The 24,724-nt window shown below is 39.8% G+C and overlaps 2 protein-coding genes and 1 long non-coding RNA gene across 4 annotated transcripts; 1 reads left to right on the top strand and 2 right to left on the bottom strand.

Moving 5' to 3' along the window:
- Positions 1-1,885: 1,885 nt before the first annotated feature.
- On the bottom strand, positions 1,886-9,548 carry LOC147228071 (putative ATP-dependent RNA helicase DDX5). The gene is made up of 13 exons (XM_086156278.1): positions 9,378-9,548; positions 8,358-8,529; positions 7,695-7,791; positions 7,459-7,592; positions 7,191-7,256; positions 6,853-6,994; positions 6,521-6,681; positions 6,137-6,309; positions 5,697-5,807; positions 5,463-5,524; positions 5,280-5,339; positions 3,612-3,833; positions 1,886-2,682 (listed from the first exon to the last, which is right to left on the bottom strand). The coding sequence occupies exons 1-13, from the start codon at positions 9,416-9,418 to the stop codon at positions 2,240-2,242; spliced, it is 1,884 nt and encodes a 627-aa protein (XP_086012404.1). The 5' UTR covers positions 9,419-9,548; the 3' UTR covers positions 1,886-2,239.
- Positions 9,549-9,783: 235 nt separating this feature from the next.
- Positions 9,784-16,713, bottom strand: LOC147228070 (uncharacterized). Its single transcript, XR_015106887.1, has 6 exons — positions 16,577-16,713; positions 11,238-12,315; positions 10,945-11,052; positions 10,708-10,848; positions 10,126-10,180; positions 9,784-9,998 (listed from the first exon to the last, which is right to left on the bottom strand). It is a non-coding gene; the product is annotated as an uncharacterized LOC147228070 (long non-coding RNA).
- On the top strand, positions 16,231-23,212 carry LOC147228069 (mitochondrial glycine transporter B-like). Of its 2 annotated transcripts, none has more exons than XM_086156285.1 (9): positions 16,231-16,262; positions 16,601-16,702; positions 17,960-18,043; positions 18,707-18,831; positions 19,263-19,347; positions 19,861-20,040; positions 20,439-20,607; positions 21,062-21,225; positions 21,329-23,212. In XM_086156285.1, the coding sequence occupies exons 2-9, from the start codon at positions 16,619-16,621 to the stop codon at positions 21,449-21,451; spliced, it is 1,014 nt and encodes a 337-aa protein (XP_086012411.1). In that variant the 5' UTR covers positions 16,231-16,262; positions 16,601-16,618; the 3' UTR covers positions 21,452-23,212. The 2 variants fall into 2 exon arrangements, with proteins under 2 accessions (XP_086012411.1, XP_086012410.1); XM_086156284.1 differs by having other exon boundaries at positions 16,252-16,262; positions 17,957-18,043.
- The last annotated feature ends 1,512 nt before the right edge of the window (positions 23,213-24,724 follow it).

Below are 24,724 nucleotides of genomic sequence, written 5' to 3'. Positions count from 1 at the left end.
GAAATAGCACCTTTGCCATGTTGGAAATAATGCACAAGCAGAGAGCCCCTGGGTGGAGCACTGGCTGTACTGAATGTGGACATTAAGCCATTCTCTAATGAGGAATGTGATGCCATAAATCAGTGCAATGTGCTTCTGAGGCCATTAACTCGGGTAACAATAAAGTTTTCAAGGGAAAGATTGGTATCAGGGTTCAAAGTGATCCGGCTGGGCAAAATACTGAGGCATTTTATTGCCCGTCAGTGTGGCAAAATGGATCAGGGCATCGCTTCCATTCTTTCAAAAAATGTTATCAATTCATTGAAAATTCACCGAACTGAAAAAATATAACGCTGTCTCTGGCAACAATCTTGGACATAAGATTCAAAACAAGTGGGTTTTGCAACCTCACAAATGGCAGTGGAAAAGCTCACAAGCAAGTGCATCAGTCTTCTTGGTGCAGACTCATCAGCTGAAGAACCTGTAGAGCGTGATGTGGGCTTTACTGGACAGCCAGGTGGATGCCTGGGACCAAATAGGAAATGCCACTGCCAGGGTAGAAATCCAAAGGTAAGAGAACCAAGTGTTCATAAAGTGAGCTGGCTATATTTTTCCATCACGCATATTTTTCTGTCACTTAGGTATCTGAAGGAGCCATATTTGCCTCATGTAGAGGATCCACATAAGTACTGGACAACCCGCTCGATGCTGTATCCATACCTCCGGAGAATGGCCTGCGAATATGTGCATTCCATTGTCATCAGTTCCTCATGGAAGGATTTTTGTTATAGGCTGGTGAAGTGTTAATGAGGAGTCAGCTCAAGCAAGCAACTGCAGAGTTTTTTTTTTGAATAAAAACTTATGAAAAAATCTCCAACTTGTTACTTTTTAACACAAGCAAGTCCTCAGCATGGTAATTGAAAAAAATTACTGTTAAAAAAAAAGGACATACACTTGTATAATCCAAATTAGTTTGGAAAAAAGAAATTAACATAGCCTTTTAGCTCTTGTCAAAGGTGGAAAGGGAAAATACTTCATTATAGTGATAAACCTAAAACAATACACTTATACTGTAATTGGTAAGATTTAAACAGGACCTCTTCCCCTTGATTCACACCAGCTCTTGATGCAAATTGCCCTGAGTTCACCACTAAGTATCACTTTTTAGTTCCATCTGAAGCCCCACTGCTTTGGATCTTTTCTGGCCCAACTTGGTGCAAAGCCCCAAAGCTTCTTGGGACTTCATCTGCCCATCATCCATCCTGTCATTTGCCAATTGTAATGAGTCAATCACAGACCTCTGAAGAGTGCTAAAGAATAAAATGAGATTGAAATTCTAAAAAGTCTTCTTTATGTTTTGATATCTATTGTTTTTAAATAAAATGTAAAAAAAGAATAAAATAAAACAAAAGAATGTATTAACTCACCCTCTTCAATCATAGCTTTTCAGGTAATTAAATAATCATACACACTGGTACAGCTGCTTGGGCTATGAACATGTCGGCTGACATATTTTGTGCACTACAATTTTCAGCATATATTTCAAAGTAGCTTTTCTAATTCAAAACACAAGTGCACATAACCATTAAATTAAATAAAATAAAAATCACAACTCAGGATTGACGTTGAGGTTGAAAATTGGTGAAAAAACATTTCATAACTGGACTTCCTGATTTCTAAATTATGTACGCAGTTACACCTTAAGTAGTGTTTTAACTGTCGGTAAGAATCAGGTCCATTTCCACTTGAACAAAGTTCCAAAAACATGTTCAGGACCTATTTTCTGTCTGGGTCAATACTCACCCAATTATCTCAAATTTGTTCATGGACTATCTTCATCACCCTTATTACCTGACTACGACCTACCAAACCCAGCCCCAAATTGATCCAGCAAGATGACGAGAGGTTTTGAATTTCTTTTTATTTAAAAAGGACAACACATGCCCTTTTCATGTAATCCTCATTAACATCAATTTAACCAGACCACAAACTGAATACACTGCATTGCCTAGTAAAAATAAATTACTGAGGAATGTAACAAACAGTCAAGGAAAAGTGCACCAATCGTAGTTACACGATAGGAGACGTGCCTACGACTCCATATAATGCTCTGGGTTTATTGAACTAATTTCAACCCTGCTGTGAGCAAAACCAAGTTAAACAGTTCAAAAGGATAATAAGAAGAAAATGATTAAAAATCATCACTGTGAGATTTTGAGACTTAACAAAAAAGTTGGTTCCATGTATTGTGTGTACAGATCTACTGAGGGAAGGGTGGGGGTATGGGATAGGGCACCATTGGTGGTGGGGGTGGTGGCTGTTGGCCCTGTGTCAGCGGTGGCTGCGAAGTGAAAGGGAATGGGTGGTTCATTCCATTCTGAGAGGCCCTCTGCATAGCGCCGAACTGAGGAGGGCCCTGGAAATTTTGGCTACCAAAGGCTTGGTTTGCTGGACCAGCAAAATTACCCTGTCCATTACTGTTGTTGTAACTGTTACCGTAGCTACCACTAGAGTTACTGCCATTACCTCCGTAGTTGCCGCCATTTTGGGCCTTATTGCCACCAAAGGCCCCCTTCAGCCCACTTCCAAACCCCCTATCACTATCCCTGTAGCTACTACCACCAAAGTTGTTGCTCCTCCCACCTCCAGAATACCTATCCCGACGGTCATCTTTGTAGCCACTTCTCCCCCCCCTTCCACGACCTACAGGAGATCAAGATAAAAAAAAGACACAGGTTGTTTCAGACCGTTATTTCTGCTATCAGGGTTCAGGTGCAGGTTCAGATCAGGACAAGGAATCAAACCCCCATTGAGGCAATGCATTTCCAACATAGCCAACAACTAGCTTCTTATATCGTTTATTTTCAAATATGGGTGTTTTATTGACTGCCAAAGCACTTAAAATCCCATAAACATTCAAGAATATAGTACTTACCCAGCAAGCAGATTTATAAAAAGGCAAGGAAAAGCAATGTATTTGATCTTGCTGATTGTTCCATATTTTAGCTACAGCATCCTTCTCTGAATTCTGATGTCTAAGTTTTAAATGAGATGAGATGAGAACAACTTTATTAATCCCGAAGGAAATTGTTGTGCCAGAGTTTCAAGTAAAAAAAAAACCAAAACATAACAGTAATAGATAATAGTAGAAAGGAGGAATTATAAGAAATATAATGAAATATGAATTGTCCAACTGTTAGCAGTAACTACAAAGACTGAAGATTCCCTGCGGCTGAGGGAAAAAGAATTAAAAAGTCTGATAGCCTCAGGTAGGAAAGACCTCCTGTGGCGTTCAGTGGAGCTCTTTGGTGGTATCAAGTCTACGACTGAAAGAGCTCTGAATAAAATTTGAGAGGCTTTTTCAGTTCTAATGATCTGTGGGGAGTTTCAGAATACAACCGAGAACAGTTATATTCAGAAGCTCTCCACAGTTTATTCGAACGGAAGAGGCCTCTGAAATGGGGAGTGAAACGTCTTGAAGTGAAGAAATTCAAGTCCAGTTGCCAGGACAAGAAGATTTCAACAAGAAGTCAATACAACCTGGATGACTGAGAACCTCCACAGACATTAGCTTATTAATTGATCAATTTGAATCATATAATTAATAGATATTAACACAAATGTGGTTTTACCTCCTCTGTCCTCTGCCATTTGGATCAGCTTAGGGTTTATGGCCTGGTTGGCCTCGCGGAGCACAGAGATCAGGTCGCTGGCCTGTTTCATGTTGTTGGGGGTAAAGAAGGTGTAGGCTGTGCCCGTTTTTTGACTGCGGGCAGTGCGTCCAATGCGGTGGATATAATCCTCAGAGGAGTTAGGGTAGTCATAATTGATGACAAATTTCACATCCTCCACATCTGTGAAAGTGTTGCAGTGTGGCAAAACAAAACATGGAGGCCAAGCGGAATTTTGCACACCACAACAGCCAGATCAAAGGGAAAAATTAGCAACTTTAACAGCTAGGGGAAGAAAAAAAGTTGGTTAGCCTGTGGAGGAAATGTGTTAAAGCAATTTGGCATAGTGTTTACATCTAATCCATGGGAATACTACTGTGGGAAGAGAGAAACGATGCACACTCCGATTGCTTACCATAATCAAAATGATCCAAAAGACACTCACTCGCTCTCCCTTTGTTACCAAGGGAGAAAACAAATAGATTTGTCTTACCATTAAGGAGTATGCATTCACTAGTCCTTTCCCAATGCAGCGAAATCCCCCACAAATTGTCAAGTGACATCCAGGAGCTTCTACGCAGTTCGGCCAGGAAATGCACTGGGGCCACCTCATGAGCCAATGTAGGACCATTCAGTGGTACATTTTTGCAGGTCCATTTTACCCAGTACAGTCTCAAAAGAAGCTTGATATTAAAAAGGCCGCACTGCATGTCTTGCCAAGACCAAATAGACCAGGTACTAATTTGACAGGGGGCCCTTCAAACAAAAATGAAAAAGGCCCAAGCACTGAACTCTGTCAGACCCCCTCAGCAAGCACAGAACACTGTCCCCCCACCCATCCCTCATCAGTCTCATCAAGGCAAGATCTCCCAAGAAGCCAGTGTTCACTTGAGAAAATGTCTCTCGTTGGCAGGTCTCGACATGACTATAAAACACAGGCGAGGGAGGAACTTTAGTTTGAGCTGTCTCACTCTCTTACTCCTCTCACTAGATGTTCCCACTATACCCCTAAAACACATGTGCCAGGTCTCATTAATTTTCAGAGACAAATACAAGATTTCAAACTGCTCTCTCCATTTCAAGAAATCCAGCACTTTGACGGGGAAATAAAAAACTGAAAGGTTACAAGTACCCATGCTAAGTGATACAAGCTCCGAAAAGTAATAATTGTTCCAAATCTCAAACAAGTGACTTGCAATACAGCGCTCTCTAACACAACAGCATGCAAGGCAAAAGTCACAGCATCAAGCATTTCTTTCTTTCTTATTTTAAAAAGTTTGAGTTGGAAACAGCTGGATGGCGTTTGTCAGGTGAAATCCATGGACAGAGAACAGATGTGTCATGTCAGAGACAAAGGCTTAGCCACATAGCCTTTTGAAGATCACTGGCACACAAGAGCTTTCACCTCTCTAGGCCCACTGGGTGGCACACCAGTTGAGCACTTCCAAAATGTCATCCTTCTCCCTCTCGAGGCCTGGGACTGTCATGCCTAGCCCCTGCCACAAAGACTCCACCTTAAGGTGAGAAAAACTCAGAAAATGCATAGAGAAATTAAAGAAAGCAATACCACTTTCTTTAAAACAAGTGTAACACTGATAGAAAAGTAATGCTAGTCAAAGACATACTGACCTAAGCCACGAGAGGCCACATCTGTGGCGATGAGGATAGGAGCTTTACCATATCTGAATTCTGAAAAGAGGGGCAATATTGAATTGAATAAGGTAAGAGCATAAAAAATGGCATTTTTAAGTATGCCCTGTTAATCCTTAAAAAAACAAAAGTCTACATTGGTAACGGGAGATGAAATCTCACCATTTAGGACCCAGTCCCTTTCCTGCTGACTCTTGTCTCCATGAATACCCATTGCAGGCCACCTGTAACAGAGTGAAACACAGCCAGCTCAGTGTAACAAATAAATGCATGAATGTGATCAAACAACAGTTTGGGTTAATGGTGTCTATTGCTTCCATTAAGTCTAAGCAAACCTCAACATAAAAATCCTACAAATACTTATGACTTTGGTGAAGAAATCATTTGGGCCCTTACCCATCTCTCCTCATCCTCCGAGTAAGCTCATCACAGCGCCTTTTGGTTTCCACAAAAATAATGGTCTTATTCTCCTTTTCGCTCATTATTTCCTCCAGCAGACGAATTAGCCTGACAGACAGAGAGAGCGACTATTAATATATGGTTGAACAAAACGTTTTAAGATATAACATTTGTTCCAGGTCATAGTCAATTCTTGTCAAAATCTTATTGTAACAACTGGACTTGACTTTCTTCCCTTGAAGACGTTTCAGCTCTCAGTTCTGGCTTCAGAACTGAAGAGCCACTCGTATAAAAGATGAAACGTCTTAAAGGGCAGAACATCAAATTCAGTTGTTAGATAAGAAGAGTTTGACAGGAATTGACCATTAAGGGAAGGCTTTTCCAATAATATAAGCTGAACTACAGATGCTTTTGACAGGTAGGATTCATCTGTTTACTTGTCCTCTTTCTCCATGTCACTGCAAACATCAACTATCTGCAGGATGTTGTGATTCGCACTGAGCTGCAGCGCTCCAATATTGATCTGAACATAATCCTTCAGGAAGTCTTCAGCCAGCTGGCGAACTTCCTTAGGCCAAGTAGCGCTCCACATCAGCGTCTGGCGGTCCGGCTGATGAACACAGGAGGGGAAGTCGTCATGCTCTTGGAACTTTGAAGCGATGCAATGCTTACATTTCACACTATAAAAATAGCTATCAAATACCTGGCTTTACTAACTGAGTTGAATAAATTATATTTGTCGAATGAAAAGCTCAAAGATGCCAACATTCACTCTGAGATTTTCTTCACACTGACAATTAATCTCTGTGGATGGTACTTACCCGGATTTGGTCCACGATCTTGCGGATCTGAGGTTCAAATCCCATATCCAGCATGCGGTCAGCCTCATCCAGGACCAGATAGGTGCAACGACGCAAATTAGTCTTACCACATTCCAGGAAGTCAATGAGACGACCTGGGGTAGCGATGCAAATTTCAACACCTGAAATACAACAGAAAATATTTTCTTGTAAATTATCATTATATATATCTCAAAAGTTATGGTTCTGATATGGTTCTTAAACAAAGCAAACTAGTCTTTGGTAACTGAACAAATGTTTAAGAGGAGATGAATTGAGTAACACTGAGATAAGGACTAACAGTAAAATTATACCCCTTTCAAGATCCCTGATTTGAGGTCCTTTGGGAGCACCACCATATATGCAGGTTGTTTTGAGACGGGAGGCCCTGCCATACTCAGCAGCGACTTGTTGTACCTGCTGGGCAAGCTCACGGGTTGGCGCTAACACCAAGCACTGGGATACAAAACAAAGGCATATCAATGAGATCATATTTTTTTTATAGTAGCATTATAAAGGCTGTGCAATTCACAAATCTTGAAAGAAACTTGAGTGATAAGGTTTAAACTTTCCCTATTTAGGAACAGTTGTATAAAGTGGACCCTGGTATACACACACATCATTACAGTACATTTTTTTATAGTGTACTTACGATTGGACCGTCTCCATGCTCTAAGAATGGCTGATGTTGGATGTGCACAATTGCAGGCAAAAGGTACTAAAAGAAAAGACAATGAAAAATTCTTAAAATTGGTTTTAAGTCAGGTTTTCAACTAAACATTTGTTCCTACATGATCAGCTGGCTTGTTATTTTAAAGTATTCAAATGTGGGTTTGAAGGGCCTTGAGGACTAAACAAGGTGATGTAATTTTGTAGTTGAGAGGAAACATTTTCCATAATAAGAATTGAGCATCACTCACTGCGAGGGTTTTGCCAGATCCAGTTTGAGCGATGCCGACCATGTCCTTGCCACTAAGGGCAACTGGCCACCCCTGGGCCTGAATTGGGGTTGGTTCTGTCCAATTCTGTTTAACAATAACATCCATGACATAGCCTGAAAGAAAAGTTCAGTTAACTCATTAACTGAAAGATGTAAAGATGTGAAATTATGTAATTCTGAATTATTTGAGTCGTGGGGGCAAGAAATTTGGCTAACTTGGAAATGCTGCTTCATGGAACTTCACAATTGGTTTCGGGCAATCTCTGCCTTTGACTGTAACTTCTTTATTTCTTCTGTACTGCTCTACCTCTTGCTGTATGTTGGATTTTAAAAGAAAGGGAAAGTTAAAAAAGCCAATTCAGATAGCATAAACAATGCCACGCATGCAACCCTCGCAATAGATCATTAGAACGTTTCAGTGGCTGACGAGTTTCAATACACCAAAAGTTAATGCTGATGGCACATATTTTACATACTTTATCTACATCGACTGAATCAGAAAATAGGGCTCAAAACTTATATGGAAACAATAACATCAACTGCTGCAAAAAATACACTTTCAGAAATTATCTCCTCATATTTAAATGTCAATAAAAAGTAAACTGAAGAATTGTGTTGAAGAACATTTATTTTACAAGAACAGCATGTCACCATTTCTGAGAAAATTATGCCAACAAACAAAATAAAATGACAGAATAAACACTCTAAGGGCCCAGGGTAGTAATCTAACTCCTGAGAACATGCACGATTATAACAGATATAAAAACATACCATTAATGAACAATAAATTACTCTATAATACACCTTGCATGAAACAGCAATCAAAGCACCAAATTGTAAGAGTTGTAATGTTCTGTCTAAAAGCAGAAATAAACTTACAAGTGGTCTGTGAGTGACATCAGGATGCTCCTGGTAGAAGTTCTTTTGAAACTTTGGAAGCTCGTCGAGGTTCCAGTGCTTTTTTCGCAGCCTGTCACCAGGGTTGCCAAACTTTCCAGCTCCACCTCTATTGCCTCCTCCACCACCAAATCGAGGAGGTCCACCACCATACCTTGAGCCAGGCATAAACATGCAAAGCACAGAGTGCAGGCAGACAGGGGATTTGTTGTAGGACGTCGGATCAATTCCAAACGGTCTCATCAGAAATAAAAGTCACACAAAAATATTGTTGCTGATGAGTGTGTTGTTATGGCGTTTTGGCTTGAAGAATGCCTGGAATACTGCACGAATTAAAAGAGCAACTTTCATGATGCTGAGGAATATCAGTTCCGTTTACATTGACAGCATAAAATGAGCCAAATCAATGCCGAGAGCGGCTCAGTCGTTCGCCCCCGCACATACTGTTTACATAAAAGACTTTACTTGTACTACTGCTGATTTATAGATAACAAACATTCTGTCAGTTTGTCGAGTTAGCTAATGGGACGGCTTTCATTCTGACAGGACGTTGTGGATTCGTTTGAGAACTTGATAGCCAATGCTCTAAGGAATCCAACAAAGCTAAGAACGTGTTGTTAAAATACCTCTGCAACCATAATCTTTGACTTGAACGTGTATCCGCATGAAGACACACCACTGCGTCATATGTTGAGATTATAAGGCTGCCGTACAAACTGCAACTAGACGCCGACCTAAACCGGTTGCTCACTGCCATTTTACCCTCAGTCGCCACAAAAAAAACGGTAGGATATTGTGTGCAAACGAGTTATAACCCGCTCATTTCGTTCTCTATGTCAGAATGCATGAAGACAGTTGACCGTACTGTGACGACTATAACAACAAAGAAATAATGTCCAAAGCTAATGTTAGCAATGGTAGCTGTGGCACTAGCAGCAGTTTGCTAGCGAACGATAGTCATTTCAACAAACGTTAAGAAACAGCGACTGTCTCTCAACTTACCCCCGATCCCTGCCACGATCTCTGTCTGAAAACCCCGGCATTGTGTATCAGACTCTGGTAATGAAGACGGATCTGTCAAATTCCCTTCAATCGGTCAAGAAACAGGAAATAACGCTAAAGACGATACCGAGAAATTAAAAGAAAATGCCGACAGACAAAAGTCTGTCTTGAAAGACGGATATGACGTCACACGAGGCGGATAACATATTAATGCGCGCATCACGCCGGTCCAATCGGTTAACCAAGTACTATTTTATTGTCACACGTCAATGCCTTACGTGTGCTCCAGTTTAAAATAAAGCAGGGAGGAAAAGAAGATTAGATTGGCGTATGCCTCTTTAATACACACATGTAATCACAACTTTATTAAAATGTTGATCAGGGAACGTTCATAACAACAGCTGTTTTCAAAAAAAGTTTTATTTACGATCTGTGTAGTGTTATCGCATTGAAGTGCTGATAACACAGTACGAAAAGATGTGCAATGTGGAACATGGCGGTATTCAGAAATTCTCCACTTGGGTATTCATTTTGTTATTGTTTTATTTGTCTTCTTCCTCTTTGACCTTTGGGGATGGACATTTTGGGCCACATGTTGTTACCTGCAGTGATGTAAGAGCTCTATCAAGAAATCCACACATTTACGGTCAACGAAGCAATCAAAAATAAAAACCTGAACTCCAGAGATATATTTCTTGAGTATTTTTGCCTTTTGTAAAATGACATGAGTCTTATGGAAGGTACTTACTTGTAGTTCAGACGTTTATTGTCTCAGCACTTCTTACATTGCGAAGACATTTTTTCTGCGTCAAGAGATGTTTTATAATATGGGTAAAGGAAAAAAAAAATCCCGTTACATACATGCATAACAACAAAAACGATGTCCAATATGTGAATCATTTTTGTAAGTGTAAATGCAGTACATCAATATCTGAAACATAGCTTATGTCAGCTATGGTGTTCACAACGACAGTGAAGAAATAAATGCGATTTCCTGATCATCTTTTCAAGATACTCTACTTTAATATATAAAAACAGGTTACCGGAGTATTAGAGCTAATCAAAATAAAGATGGTTAGAATATCAAAAAAGAGTTAATGAATAAATCAAAGTCTAAAGGCCTTACATTCTTTCAAAAATAAAATACGTGAGATTTTATTATGAATTTGATGGCATACATTTGGCCGATATGTACACCTCTCCCTATCAAGTTGTCTGTTTGACAATAATCATTTTAAAGTCATGTTTCACTGGGGCATTTTTACATAAAACACAGTTAAAAATTCTACAGCATGAGTAAAACTGATAGAATAAACAAAACTTTACTCACCAATATTCTTCAAAATTGCATCACTTTCCTTATTTAGTTCACTGTTACTGGCTTTTAACTGCTTGTTTATTTCATTGAGATCTGTGATTTCTGTTTTTAAAAGCCCTCTCTCTCTTCGCCAGTCAGTTTGGTCATTGCTCACTATTCAAGCACATTAGGAAAAAAAACTCAGTATGTATATAATTTTAACAGTATGATGGTTGTGAAATATATGCATAAAGAAAACTGAAAACTCACGCTTGATTGCTAGACAAATTATCCCAATAAGAAAGAAGAGACACAGCCCACTCAGGAGCACCAAAAAGATTCTGATATGATTCTTCTTTCTTGAACTGTTTGCGACGACTTGACAGAAGAGTAAATAAGTAATTAACACTTGAGATGTGACAGACTTCCATGGAAATAATTAACAAATTAATAAATAATAAGTAACAAAACACAGTACTCTTCAGCACAGTCTGCATGATTAAAAGGAGTACTGACCGATGTAAAAATAAAATGTCCATGCCTGTGCTGACTTGGGGTCTTACCTGATTGCTGAGCCTCTGCAGGTTCTTGTATATTTGGAGACATGCCCTCCACCCAGGGGTTATCATGCACCTTTAAGCTCTCTAAGCTTACGAAAATATCGATAAAGTCCTGATGACCGTGACCTTTCTCGATGCTTCCAGGCTCAATATAAAGGTCCTCCATTATGATTATCTTCCAGCTAACTTGGATAAAAGTTTGGACTTATTGCTCATTAAGAAATTGACTACAGTGTGAACAGACTGGCTTTTGAGCGTAATGGTTTTTTGTTTTTAAAGAGACTAGATATACTAATGACTGCATAAAATGGGAAGTGTAGAAAATTAGGAAGTCAAACATTTTTAGGAGGAAGAAGGTGGAAGAAAGGCAAATGTGAATTACAGTAAGGTAAACGAGCAGAGCTACTGTTCATGAATTTTGATTATACATAACCTTTTATCGTGACAGTATTTTTAAACTTAAGTCTTTAATAGACTGACATCTTTATTTTGATGTGGGCTTCAAATTCACAGCCTTACATATGAGAGCAAATCATTAAAGGCAAATATAAAGCTTTTCGTTTTACATAATTTAGTCTGACACCAGTTTACACATTTGCATGATCAAAAATGCTGACAAAATGAATTGTGTTGTTTTTCTCTGTGTTTCACAATTAACAGCCAGTCTTCCCTATTTAGGTGGTTGTCTTAAAATGTTTCCATAGCCTCTAGGTGGTTTATACATGTCTTGCCACATTTTGAAGCAATTTCTCACACATTTATTTTATTTATTTATTCATTTTAAAATAATTTCTTGTTGAATTTAGGACTGAAACTGTATTTTTACAAATGTTTGCAGTTGTAGGACCTGAAAACTTCCATTTAAAGAACATGCAAATGGTGTAATGTAATTAAAGCATTTAAGCAGTATCCTCAACTCTCACGCGCTGAAGGAAGAGGGGGAAGTTCCGTTGATGCATTGCAGTGCAGCTGGATCTGCTGCTGCTGTTAGGACTCATAGCTGCTCTCTGCATCTGTCTGAGTTACTTTAACCATGTTTCTTCTTTACAGGTTGGCCTCACAAAATCTCGGAGGGAAAAATCTGAATGGAAAATGAAAATGGTCCTGTTTTACAATACTGACAGCAACAGCCATTACAGAGAAAATCTATTTTCAGGTTCATGTTGACAACCTGGCACACGAACTGGAGCAGTTGTAACAATCTCAGTGAAGAATGAGACTCACTCCAGAAAAGATTTGAAGAGAGGACCAAAAAGAAGAGGACAAAAGATCTGGGAGGAATTATAGGTAACAATTTATTTATTAAATTGAAGAAATAAACACATTTTTTCTCCCACTTAACCCTACGATCAATTTAGCATCTTCAGTTAAGCAACAGATAGTTTTTGAAATGGGGGGGTGGGGGGTAGAACCCTGAGAGAGCTCAGGGAGCCAGGGGGAGGACATGTGATGGGATTAATAGAAATCAGGCAGCAGTAATTAGTGGCCAGAGGTTTCAAAGTAATTTTAACTTCCACTGAATAAAGGGAATGCTGTGCCTGTCCAGATTTACAAATATTGAAATTCTGTGTTTAATGGTAGACTGTAACTAAATGATAATATTTGTGATTCTTCTTCTATTGCTGAATGTTTAACATTTCCAATTATCTGGTGATTGTAATCATTTTTGCAAATGGACAAAAACAGCAAAAGGGTGTTTTGTTCGAAAAAAGTTTTTAACTGAGCTCTAAAATTATTAGCAAAATAAAAAGGTCCATTGTGTTGCTTGTGATCAATAAGATTAATTGTGAGATTATTAACAACCTCAGACAGTCCCGCTATGACAGGCCTGGCCAACCTGTGGCTCCTGAGCCGCATGGGGCTCTTACGTTCATGTCGATTTTTGTGTTTGTGTGTTTTTACTTGTGCAATCACATGCCGCTCCAGTGTTCTCCGCACACAGCAAAAAAAAAACAACACACAAATACAAGAATCGACATGAACGTAAGAGCCGCATGTGGCTTGGGAGCCACATGTTGGCCAGGCCTGCGCTATGATAACTGCAAAACAATGTTGTTCAACAATGTAAGAAACAGTCAGTTAAACATGCGCGTGGACTGATAAAAACGTTGTGGAGTTGGATTTTATTTGCCTGTTGTAGACCAGCATACTGTTATGTTGTATTTCTATATATTCATAATTACGGGAATTTGTTGTACAACTTGTATATTTTGTTTTTGAAACACTCTCATCGCATGGTGAAAATTGAATACCACAATCATTTATAATTACAATTATTATAGTTGGTGGTATGTTATTAAGGAATACATTCATGGTAGTTTGGAATTCAGTCGCACTGTCAGAAGCACCATCTGAAATTTGTAACAAAAAGTTATTATTTAATAATTCTTCCTTAATACTTGCAGTTATAGAGGCTAGTACTAGTGTGAGAATGTTCTTTCTCATAATAATAATAATAATAATAAAAATAATAATAATAATAATACATAAGAGTTGTATAGCACTTTTCATGGTACTCAAAGACGCTTTAGAAGTGAAAGACAGAAGACACAGGACATACACACAATTATTGGGAAAGGCTGTAGGTGTTGTAAGTGTATATATATAGTTAGGGTTTTGACAGAATGTACTCTGTCGTTGTCTGAGTAAAACACAAAATTAGGCATGGTTAACATTGTTAACTCAGTGCTCTGTTTCCTTGCCTTCTCTAGCTTTGGGACACATTAAATCATTTTATAAGTGAAATGAAATACATCTGATGATTATTTGCTGTTTAGGTTTTTTCCCTATCCTCTGCATGCTCCAAGGTAAATTACTATCACATTGTCAATAAAACAAGATTTAGTGTACATAGTTTTGTGTAATCCTGAGCACATGACCTGTTAAGGGCCAGCATGCTTTGGAGACTGAACTGTCCTGCATGAACAAGCACAATATTCATTCTGCCAAGCATTTTTAAAACTTTTTCTTCTTCTTTATTCTTCTCGGCTACTCCCTTCTGGGGTAACCACAACAAATCAACCTCCTCCATCTAACCATGTTCTCCGTATCCTTTCCTCTTACACCAACTAACTTCATGTTCTCTTTCACTACATCCATAAATATTCTCTTTGGTCTTCCTTTAGGCCTCCAGCTTCAGTTCCAACAATTCCGACCCCAGCACCCTTCTACCAATTAATTCACCATTCCTTCTCCGCACATGACCAAACCATCTCAGTCTGGCTTCTCTGATCTTATCTCCAAAACTTCTAACATGTACTGTTATCCCTATGATGGATCCTTTTAGTACCATAAAATCAACTGTCTCAAAGTCCTTTACGGCTTGTTTTGACAGGTACTAGATAAACTGCTATTATCGTCTTATACAATATGACAGAGGGTCTTGTATGTTTAGATGTTTCTTGCATCAAATTCGAACAAAACAAATTCACATTCCAAATACTAAAGACATATGAGAGAGGTTTTGGACAGATTTGACAAACAGAGGAGACCTCAACAACTCCGTCTCAAAATGCGAAGTTTAGACTGTCTCTAACCCATTGCTTCTCAAAATAGTGGGGCGATGCTGGGGGTGGGGGTGTTACCAAGGGGAGCATGCTGATGGTGTAGTATAAACTCTATGGCAGACCTGGGCATTTTATGGCCAGCGGGCCACATCTGGCCCATTTTGCTTTTTTTATCTGGCCCGCCAAACTATTTACTTTGAATATTTGAATTATTATTTTCAATTAATATTTAACTTAGAAACTCCTACTTTTTTCCCTTTGTTTAATTTCTATGGATGATTACATACAAAGTAATGTTTGTACATTTATATGATTATTCATGATTTTAAAGTTGAAATAAAATGCCCCCCCCCAAAAAAATCAATATTTAAGTTACATTTTTCATTTCCATTACACCAAGTTGGCCCGTGCATAAAAAAATAAATAAGAAATGTGGCCCAGCAGCCAAAATAATTGCCCAGACCTGCTCTATGGTGTAGGGTTTTTTTTTTTGCACCGACCACACGCATATAGCACAGAGCAGGAAAGATGGAGTGCAGCGAACAACCCTCAAGAGACTCAATGGAAAAATATTAAATACAGGGATGTTAAGAAATAAATATACTGAGACAAACTAAGTCATCCGAAAGCTAAGACGAGGAAATATAACGAAGCGTATGTAACGATTGGCTTCACTGTGACTACGGTGGGAGACGAGAAAATACCCGCATTTTTACTGTGTCTAAAAATGTAGGTAGCGGACAGCATGAAATCAAATAAATTAAGGCGTCACGTCAGACATTACACCCCTACTACACTGATAATCCGCATGAGTTTTTTCAGCGAAAAAGTCTCGAATATTGACAACAATCATTCCGCTTTGTGAAAGCTACATCAGTAAACCAGCGAGCTCTGTTACGTTAAATGAATACATTTTTAAGTAATTCTTTGTTGCAAGTTAAGATTGATATTTCTCTCCCCCCCTTTTCTGTGATGTTAATAAGAATACAATGTTCTGCAGAGGCGCACATACAACAATTTTACAGACAAATTATACTATTTATGGTTGAGGCAGAGAGTGGTGGGGGCGCGCGAAATGTTTTCTTCTTCCTGTGTAGCCGTAACAGAAAATGATTGAGAAACACTGCTCTAAACTATAGGAACATATGTTTGAAGTGGGTAAATCAAGTTGGGGTAATAGGCACTTTCATCGCTACGTACGAATGTGCACGCAAGCGGCTCAGCGGAGCTGTCAAGAGCACGGCGATGTTCGCTGCAAATTCACACTGGAGCTAAATGGACTTTCGGACACCCTAACAAGTGCAAATAACTTGCCGTGGTCAAGTGTAGTAGAGTTGGACTATTCTCATTAGGCCACCGGAGGGAGTTTCCTCCCAGACGTGTATACTTCCGTTTGAATGTACGTAATCGTCAATCTGAAACTAAAACCTACAAGTCAACGCAAATAAAGGAGACATGGAGTGTCTGAAGCGGGGCGCGCAGTCCATCACTTCTATCAATCCCTAACACACTTCAAAGTCAGGTAAGTTAAAAAGAACAAGCCCGACACGCTAGCTCGCTAGCCACTAGATAACTGTGGACCTAACAAGAGTGAAAGGTCGGTGGTATTCTTCAAAACAGCACGGAAGGCGCAGTTGACGTTCTCAGGCGTTTGCTATTAAAGTAATAAACCCCAGAGTAGAAGTATCACTATTTTGCAGGTCAAATAAACGAACGACTGGACAGCAGTCAGTTAGCTTGTCCTTCGCCTTATTTACAACGGCTGACAGCTAGCATAAACTAAACTAGCTTCCATCGCAGGAGACCTTTTTAACGATTTTTTTAAATACGACGCACCTTCACGGTCTTGCTCTGTTGTAGGAACGTTGGCTTAAATCGATGAGAACCTACACGACAGCATCAGGGGGAAAGGATCCTGACTCGCACGGCTCTGCGTCTACGTCCGAGATGGAGTTAGCAGCGGTGAGTTCACCTGCTGCTTCTCTTCTCTACGGATTCATACGATCACTGACAGTGAATTAATTTTCATTAACATTTATTTTTTCCCCTGAACGGACTGGTTTTAGCCATTGCTGGTACAATCACATATTTGTTTTTTTTTCATTTCTTTTTTGAAGCCCACCGGGTGTCCAATCTTATAGTATTTTCTTAATACAGCCAAACCATCGGTGAGGACCGATTAGTCCAATTTGATGTCCCGTGATGTACAACTTCTTGACTAGACATTTATTGCAATGCTAAACCCAAGAAAAAAAATACGTTGATTATATACAGCGTGGCTTTATGGATGTGACATTTGAATGTGATTTCCATGAAGATCACATTGAATTTTCACAAAGTACTGTGTTTAATAACACGACTCACAAAGGCATGAACCATTCAACCATAAATATTTAACCTACCGTTAACAGCTGGGAAATTTACCTAAACTTGATGAAGAATGGACAATAACAATCCCTAACCAGATCAACCAATTTTGTTCAAATTAACTAATGTTATTTAGTGTCATGCCTCTCTCCATTCCAAATGACTTACAACGGCTTCTCAAAGGAGCAAGGATCAACATAAGTGTTACACTTCCTCTGAACCTGTAACTGCTCCCCTCTGCTCATGGTTCATCCAAGATAGCTTAAATGCTACAAATTTAGCTGATGTTGTGCTCTGTGTATGACTGAATGTGACAATAAAGGTGTCTCATTCCTTTTTCTTTAAGGCTGTTAAACATCTGATGGTAGCTATGCAAAATCAAAATCATCAACTATTTTCCTTTTAAAATTCAGTTTTATTTAGACTGTTAAGAATAGAAAGGATAGTTTGAAAAATAAATCTGAAAGTTGCGTTAGCAACTCCCTCAATGCTACTGAACAACTCAAACATGAAAATAGATGCGTACAACATACATTTCCCATGACCCACATTTTCAGTCCTCAACAACCTACGCACATACACAGACACACGCAGCCTCTTCATGACTCATGCTATTTGACAAAGATGCAGTTTAGCAGAAAGGTTTGCAGAGGGTCGAGAGAGAAATGCAGATGTCTGAGTATGCCTCTGACAAATAAAGATAGAAAAACATAGCCTGGATTAAGCTCATCAGGGGGATGAAGAGAATTGTGATTTTGGCAGGAAAGAGATGGATAGGGTTTGTGGTGGGGTGATGGAGGTTGATTTCATGATATGCTGGTTTATCTCACGATATGCAATTTGTACTAGCAGCATAGCAGAGACAGGAAAGTGAATGAGGGCAAGATGCAAGAAAAGCAGGATTCTTCAAGTCCGACTCAGACCATCTTGGGAAAGGTAGGGGCATGTGCCAAATTTCTGTATAGACTTTTCATGTAACAAAAGCATAATAGATCAATGTTGAATTTTTTAGTTTTGCTATAATCAAGGTCATCACCCATAAACTTTTTTCTATGTTGAAGAACAGTTTTGTTTAAAATGCTGTGAAATTTAATGTCTGTTCATTTCTGTGTATCATTTTGTTTGTCCCTCTTTCCATGAGGGCAGATGGAAGTACATAATGTTGAGTCTGAATGCTGAGTATAATTAGTCCCAAGCTAAATCACAATATCACTTACGAAAATTCATATTGCAAATCATTTTAGAAACTGTGTTACAATGTTCGTTTGATTGTCTTAATGTTGTGGCTCGTGACATGTACCGTAATCCATGTTAGTCATTCCTGTCATCACATCACAGTTGTTGCTAGTGGTGTTAAACAGGACCCAGGAATTATTGTGGTGTATGTTGTTTAGTTTCACATGATGATTTTTACACTATTCCTCACTGTCATTTTTTATATTTATCCATTTAATCCTCAGAATTTTTGTTTTTCATCTGGCCTCATTCTCTTTCTGCTACTGTCTTTTCTGAGTGGTTTTCTTTCCCTCCTTCACTCTGTCCTCTCTGCCATTGTCCTTTCTATTCTTCTTCTTTGCTCTCTGTGTCACTGTCCTCCAGACTCACCCAGCTCTCAAAGCCTTTTTGTGTGGCTCCCTCAGCGGCACCTGCTCCACACTCCTCTTCCAGCCATTGGATCTGGTCAAGACACGACTGCAGACCCTTCAGAACCATGCCAAGCCAGGGTATGTGAACATATATGCACAAACAATGCATACACAGTGTACATTAGCAAAAATCTGTGTCTTTCTGTGCTGTTTTTCAACTTTGACAAGACCAATATACTTATGGAAGTATATTGGTACATTCAGGCAGGCAGCCTGAGTGTGATATGAGCCTCATTGGAAAAATTTGTTTTCAGCTGCGTCATGTAAACTGTCAGGCTTCTTGTTTTTACATTCCTTCTCCAAAGACTGACCACGAAACTGTGTATAATCATTTTGAAATTATTTAGAAACAGTATTATACAGGTCTAAACCAGTTTCCATCTGCATCTTTTGATATGATTGTTGCCTTAACTCACAATTCCTTCATCTTTTGTTTGGGTTTCATGGTTTCCATCACTTGTAAATGGTTATACTTTGAATTCTGAAGGATATCACGTTTCATCTTGCAGTTCACCAAAGGTGGGAATGTTTACTGTTTTCATCAATGTAATCCAGACTGAGAAATTCTTCAGCCTGTGGAAAGGAGTTTCACCTGTGAGTAACCCGCTTAAACAGATCTACTCCCACAACCTGCTTTTCGCCAATTTATTGAACTCACTTAATGATGGGGTGATGTGTCTGTTGAAAAATTATCCTCTCAATATATTTCAACTTAATTTTTTTCCCTTTCATATCTGGCAATAATTTTCTCCACGGTCACATGAGTTTCCTCTGGATCCTAGCTCTCACCCATAGTCCAAAGACATGCAATAGTTTCGTTGGAGACCCTAAATTGCCCACATGTGTCCCTGCTACCATCTGGCAACCAGTCCAGGGTGTAACCCCCTGTAAACCCCGAGTGCAGGCCAGGTGGTGCAGATAGATAACTTCCCATTCAACTCGATTTATATTTCAATTTCTCCTAGAAAACAGGTAGTTTCTTTGGCTTTCAAAACAAAAAAATGAAAAAAATAAAAATATATTATAATAATATTATAATACTTAAAAATACTAGAACAAACACAATGAGCAGATAATGAGAGTGCTTATTTATTTTCCCTTTGGCAGTCATTTGTGCGCTGCATCCCTGGGGTGGGCATCTACTTCAGCACCTTCTACTCCCTGAAGCAGCAATTCTTTCTGGATCGGGTGCCTAATGCTGGCGAGGCCATTCTGCTAGGAGCAGGCGCCAGAACCGTAGCCGGGGTCTGCATGCTGCCCTTCACTGTCATCAAAACACGCTTCGAGGTGAACGTCTGTTTCTTTACGTGCCAAGGTTTTGATCTGACCGGAGATGTACTGCTAGGTTTTCTATTTTTGTTTTTCTGCTTAATGTCTTGTCCTCATTACAAGATGGTGGAGAGTCAGGCTGGTGGTGTGGATGCCACTGCTTCTGCTTTAAGCTTTTCTCAGTATGGGTAAATGCTGAGAAAAGCATGGAAAATATTCCCAGAAGTGGCTTTTTTTTGTCATCTAGTGATGACAGAAAAAAAGAACAGACACCTTTGAATGGCCCTTTGAACATAAATCCATTTTGCATTACTAATTTAGTCATTTCCATATGAAAATGATCAACTTGAACACCAGCACATCCATGCCGCAAAATTACTGGAGAAAGCCCTTTAAATTTTCTTTTGCTGTTCCAGAGTGGGCGGTACAACTATGTGAGTGTGGCTGGGGCTCTGAAAAGTGTGTATAAGACAGAAGGAATCAGGGCTCTGTTTTCAGGGCTCACTGCCACCCTGCTCCGAGATGCCCCCTTCTCTGGTATTTACGTCATGTTCTACAGTCAAGCCAAGAGGGTGCTGCCTGCAGGTAAGAGTAGGCCAGTGCAGAAACATCTTTTTTTCTAGTGTAGTCAGAGCCCAAAATTTAGAGAAAATTGATAATATACAGCTTCTCTGTAGTGTCACACTAGCTACTTGAACAAGTGTTACATGGTTTAAAAACATTGAAAGAACATTAAAATGCAACATGCAGGTATTTTTTATAAACCAATAAATAGGATCCAGGGTACAAGTTATAGTTCAACAGGGGATTTTACACTTAATCATTTTGTAATTCATATAAAATGATAAATTAATTGATCCATTTCCACCACAAGAGCAGCATTTGATCCCATGTTTCCTGCTATTGATCATATTTTCGATCCCTGCAATTTAAAAAATGTCAATGAGGTATAGAGAAAGAGATTATGGAAACGCGACAACAGGGAAGAGATTTCCTCCCCTAAGTTACCTTTTAATAGTGTTTTTTTACTTTTTCCTAGAGGTGACCTCCTCAGTTTACACCCCCCTTGTGAACTTCAGCTGTGGGGTGATGGCAGGGGTGTTGGCCTCCCTGGTCACACAGCCCGCAGACGTGGTGAAAACCAACATTCAAGTTAGCTCCTCCTATCTGAGCACATTAGACGCCATTTACTACATCCATCGGGTGAGTACCGAAGTTACTGCACAGCAGTACCGTTAAGGTATTTGTACTAGTCTTTTATACAAAGTTTGCATATTTATGCTGACCAGTTTTTCCACTTGTCTAGGAGCATGGCATGGCTGGTTTTTTTCGTGGGGCTGTTCCAAGGTCTCTTCGTCGTACTCTCATGGCTGCCATGGCCTGGACTGTCTATGAACAGCTGATGGCTAAAATGGGCCTCAAGTCCTGAAAAGCCAAAGTGCAGCTATAATAGATCAGGCGGGAATGAAATTTGAGGAGAGAATGTGTGTATGTGTGGGGAAAAAAGGAAAGTGCGAATGGTTTTGACTTAATGTGCATCTTGAGCCAAATGTAAAGATGTGCCTGTTTCACTGTATTTGTTCAAGGTTTTGATGTAACGTCAAATGTCTTTCTATAACCAAAGTCACACTCATTGCTGTGAAATTAACTTTTTATTCCTTCTACTCTTGGGGCGTTCAGCCCCAAGAGTAGCGACTACTGCAAAACAAGGAAAATCCCCTCACCTAGGACTTATAATGCTCATTGGTTAGTATTATTGCCTTTCACATGATATGCAGGAATTACTCCACAAATAGGCGTAACTCTCAGCCAGCTTCTCTGAACATCTGCCGAGGTTAAAAGTTCTGCTGAGAGTAAAACTGGCCTCTGCCATATTTCTCAAACACAATTGGCTGAGAAAGTTCTCATGGTTTATATTTATCAAAACAGGAGTTATCAAGGCCAGCTCAGACAATCAGGTGTGTTCACAGAGATGCATTATAAAAACTAGTCCTCGTTTACTGATGGCAGTAAAGCTGTTTGTTGCTGCAATACTCCAAGCAATGCTGCTCCAAGTGAAGGTAGGAAATGAAACACTTTGGACTTGTTGCCAGACGATCTCCCAAAGTATGTGACATTTTAGTTCAGGATATGACTTTTATATTTCAAATGTTTGCAATACAGATTTCAAGTTTTGTTTAAGAACTACAGTAATTTTACTTTCTGTACAGAATCCTTCTCCCATTTTGTAGGGAGTTCTGCTTTCAGCTTATGAAAACTTTTTGAAAATTAAGTCCATCAGCTCCTGTGATCAGGGAAACAATGCAGAGTGTGCTGGCAGTGCTTTTGGAGAATAATATATTTTGCAAGAGAAAGAATATATATTACATGAACTATTGTAATTACTAAAGTCAACAATTCCTTATCACTGGTGGAGAGACATGTCTTCATATTCTGCCTCTGACTATAGAAATTTGCTGCAGCCATAATTTTATTTGCACAATTTTATTTATTGTTTATTGAACTGAAAATATTTAAGTGTTAAAAAAAACAATGCTAAGATTATTAGTGGAAGGGTGGGAAGTGTTTAGTGATTCCATAATGCTATGTAAGTGATGGTACAGTATTGTATAAAAAGACTTAAAGGAAAAATGCAAGTCTTGTTTTACTTATACTGACAATTTCCACATCATGTAACAAGAATGACATCTGATTTTCCCCTCAAAGCTACGAACCTCACTCGAGGTGATGGCACAAAACTCTAAACGCCTGATCTCAGCACTGAAGCTAGCTTGACACTTAGAAGAGAAATCATTTCAAAAGTGAAGAGTCACTTGAGGAAAATCATATTTGATTTGCATTTTATTATGAAGGAAGCTGATGTGGGAGGTCCGTCTGTTAAAGCATCAGAGCAGCACAGATTGAATACTAGCCTTGCCCCCAAGATCTGCTGTACATAGAAACTTGGCCTGTTTTAGGGGGCCTTGTAGAGCAGATAATTGCTTACGTGGAGTGAGTGGAGATTTAAAAATATAAATTGTATGGACCTGTGCTCTTCAAATGCCCTACTCTACCCTGGATGTTCTACAAAGTAGCTGATCCTCATCACATTACCCATATATTACTCAATTTTCTGTGACTGAATTATAAATTGTCCAATTGTAGATTTTTTTAAAGGTCTGTTAAATTAAATTGTCAATTTTTAAAATGTCAATAAATGTCTTATTTTCTTTTACGGAATAAAATCTGCATCGTGCAGTCTTTGTATATTTTGAAAAATAAAAGGAGGGCAGAGCTGTCAACTGAAACCCACCTGGTGGTTAGCAGATACCAGTTAGGCCTGGCAGACCCTAATGTTTTTTTTAAGGGTCAGTTGGAAACAACTGGAAGACGCCCCTGTCATAAGAAGCTTCAATTTCCACCTCAAACAGAACTTCAACCATGTGCTAGAGGAGGCAGGGGTCATTTAGTCAGATTGGGCCATGGTCTGTGCCTCCATTGAGGGGGTAATGTCCCCAAAGCCATTGGTGGACAGCAGTAAGGGATGACCTCAAGCTGAAGCGGGAGTCTTATTGTGCCATTTTGACCTACGGGGCTCCAGTACCTAACAGGTACTGGCAGGCCAAGAGGGGTGCAGGTTTGGTGGTAGCTGAGGCTGTTAATCAGGGTTCTGGATGTCGTGGGGCTGTTTTGGCTGACACGCCTCTGCAACACCGTATGGACAACAGGGTCAGTGCCTCTGGCTTGGCCAACTAGGGTGATGTTGGTCTCGCTACTTAAAAGGGGGGACAAGAGTGTTCCAACACTCCCTAGGGGGTACTGGAGAGGCGGGTCCATTGGCTAGTTGAACCTTGGATTCAGGAGGAGCAGTTTGGCTTTTGTCCTGTTGCAGAACACGAGGCAAGCTCTATGCGCTCAGCTGGGTGCTGGAGGGTGCACTAGGGTTTGCCGAGCCAGGCTACATGGGGTTGTTGACCAGGTATTTGATAGTCTCTCAAGGTATCCTGTGAGGGGTGCAGGAATATGGGTTACTATATCCCTGCCATACAAGTATTTGGTCCCTTTGCAACAGTTGTCAGAGCTTTGCCAGCAGTAAGAGATTAGTTTCCAGTGAGGGTTTGATTCGGCCAAGGCTGCCCTTTGTCTCAGATACTGTTCATAACCTTCATGAGTTTAATCTCTCAGCCTAGCCAGGATGTTGAGGGAATCCAGTGTAGTCGCCACAGAACTTGATCACTGCTTTTTGTGGAGGTCATCCTGGTTGCTACATCTGTCTTATCTCCCGCTCTCACTGGGACAGTTTGCAGCAGAGAATGTAGAAGCTGGGATGAAAATAAAACACCTCCAAATCCAAAGCCCCCAGCCAGAAAGAGGTGCAGTACCCTCTATAGGTCAAGGATGAGACACTACCAAGTGGAGGAGTTTAAGTAGCTAGTAATAAAGGAGCAGAGCCACCAAAAGGCAACTGATCAGTCAACATACCTCCTACTTATGGTCACAAGCTACTGGCAGTGACTAAAAGATCATATACAGGCAGCATCTGGCCTCTCCAATGAAGATAGGGAGAGTGGCTCAGAGTAGAGCCTCTGCGCCTCCACATTCAAAAGAGCCAGATGGGAATTGGGAATTGATCAGGACGACTCCAGGACACCTCGTAAGGCCCTGGGGAAGACAAGGTACAGACTGGAGGGGCCATGTCTCTCAGATGGCCTGGGAACACCTC

Source organism: Fistularia commersonii, chromosome 12, assembly GCF_037954325.1.
Source record: "Fistularia commersonii isolate RoL2024-O1a breed Wild chromosome 12, RoL_Fcom_v1.0, whole genome shotgun sequence".
NCBI classification, from domain to species: Eukaryota; Metazoa; Chordata; class Actinopteri; order Syngnathiformes; family Fistulariidae; genus Fistularia; species Fistularia commersonii.
The sequence above is the reverse complement of the archived record's forward strand: the minus strand, read 5'-3'. Positions and strand labels throughout refer to the sequence as shown.

Coding starts and splice junctions, on each gene's coding strand:
- LOC147228069 (XM_086156284.1), top strand. CDS start 16,619: ATGAGAACCTACACGACAGCATCAGGGGGAAAGGATCCTGACTCGCAC. Junction 16,703..17,956: donor CCGAGATGGAGTTAGCAGCG/GTGAGTTCACCT, acceptor AATTTGTACTAG/CAGCATAGCAGAGACAGGAA. Junction 18,044..18,706: donor CTCAGACCATCTTGGGAAAG/GTAGGGGCATGT, acceptor ACTGTCCTCCAG/ACTCACCCAGCTCTCAAAGC.
- LOC147228071 (XM_086156278.1), bottom strand. CDS start 9,418: ATGCCGGGGTTTTCAGACAGAGATCGTGGCAGGGATCGGGG. Junction 7,593..7,694: donor CCATGAAGCAGCATTTCCAA/GTTAGCCAAATT, acceptor CTTTTCTTTCAG/GCTATGTCATGGATGTTATT. Junction 5,340..5,462: donor AAGGGACTGGGTCCTAAATG/GTGAGATTTCAT, acceptor CCCTCTTTTCAG/AATTCAGATATGGTAAAGCT.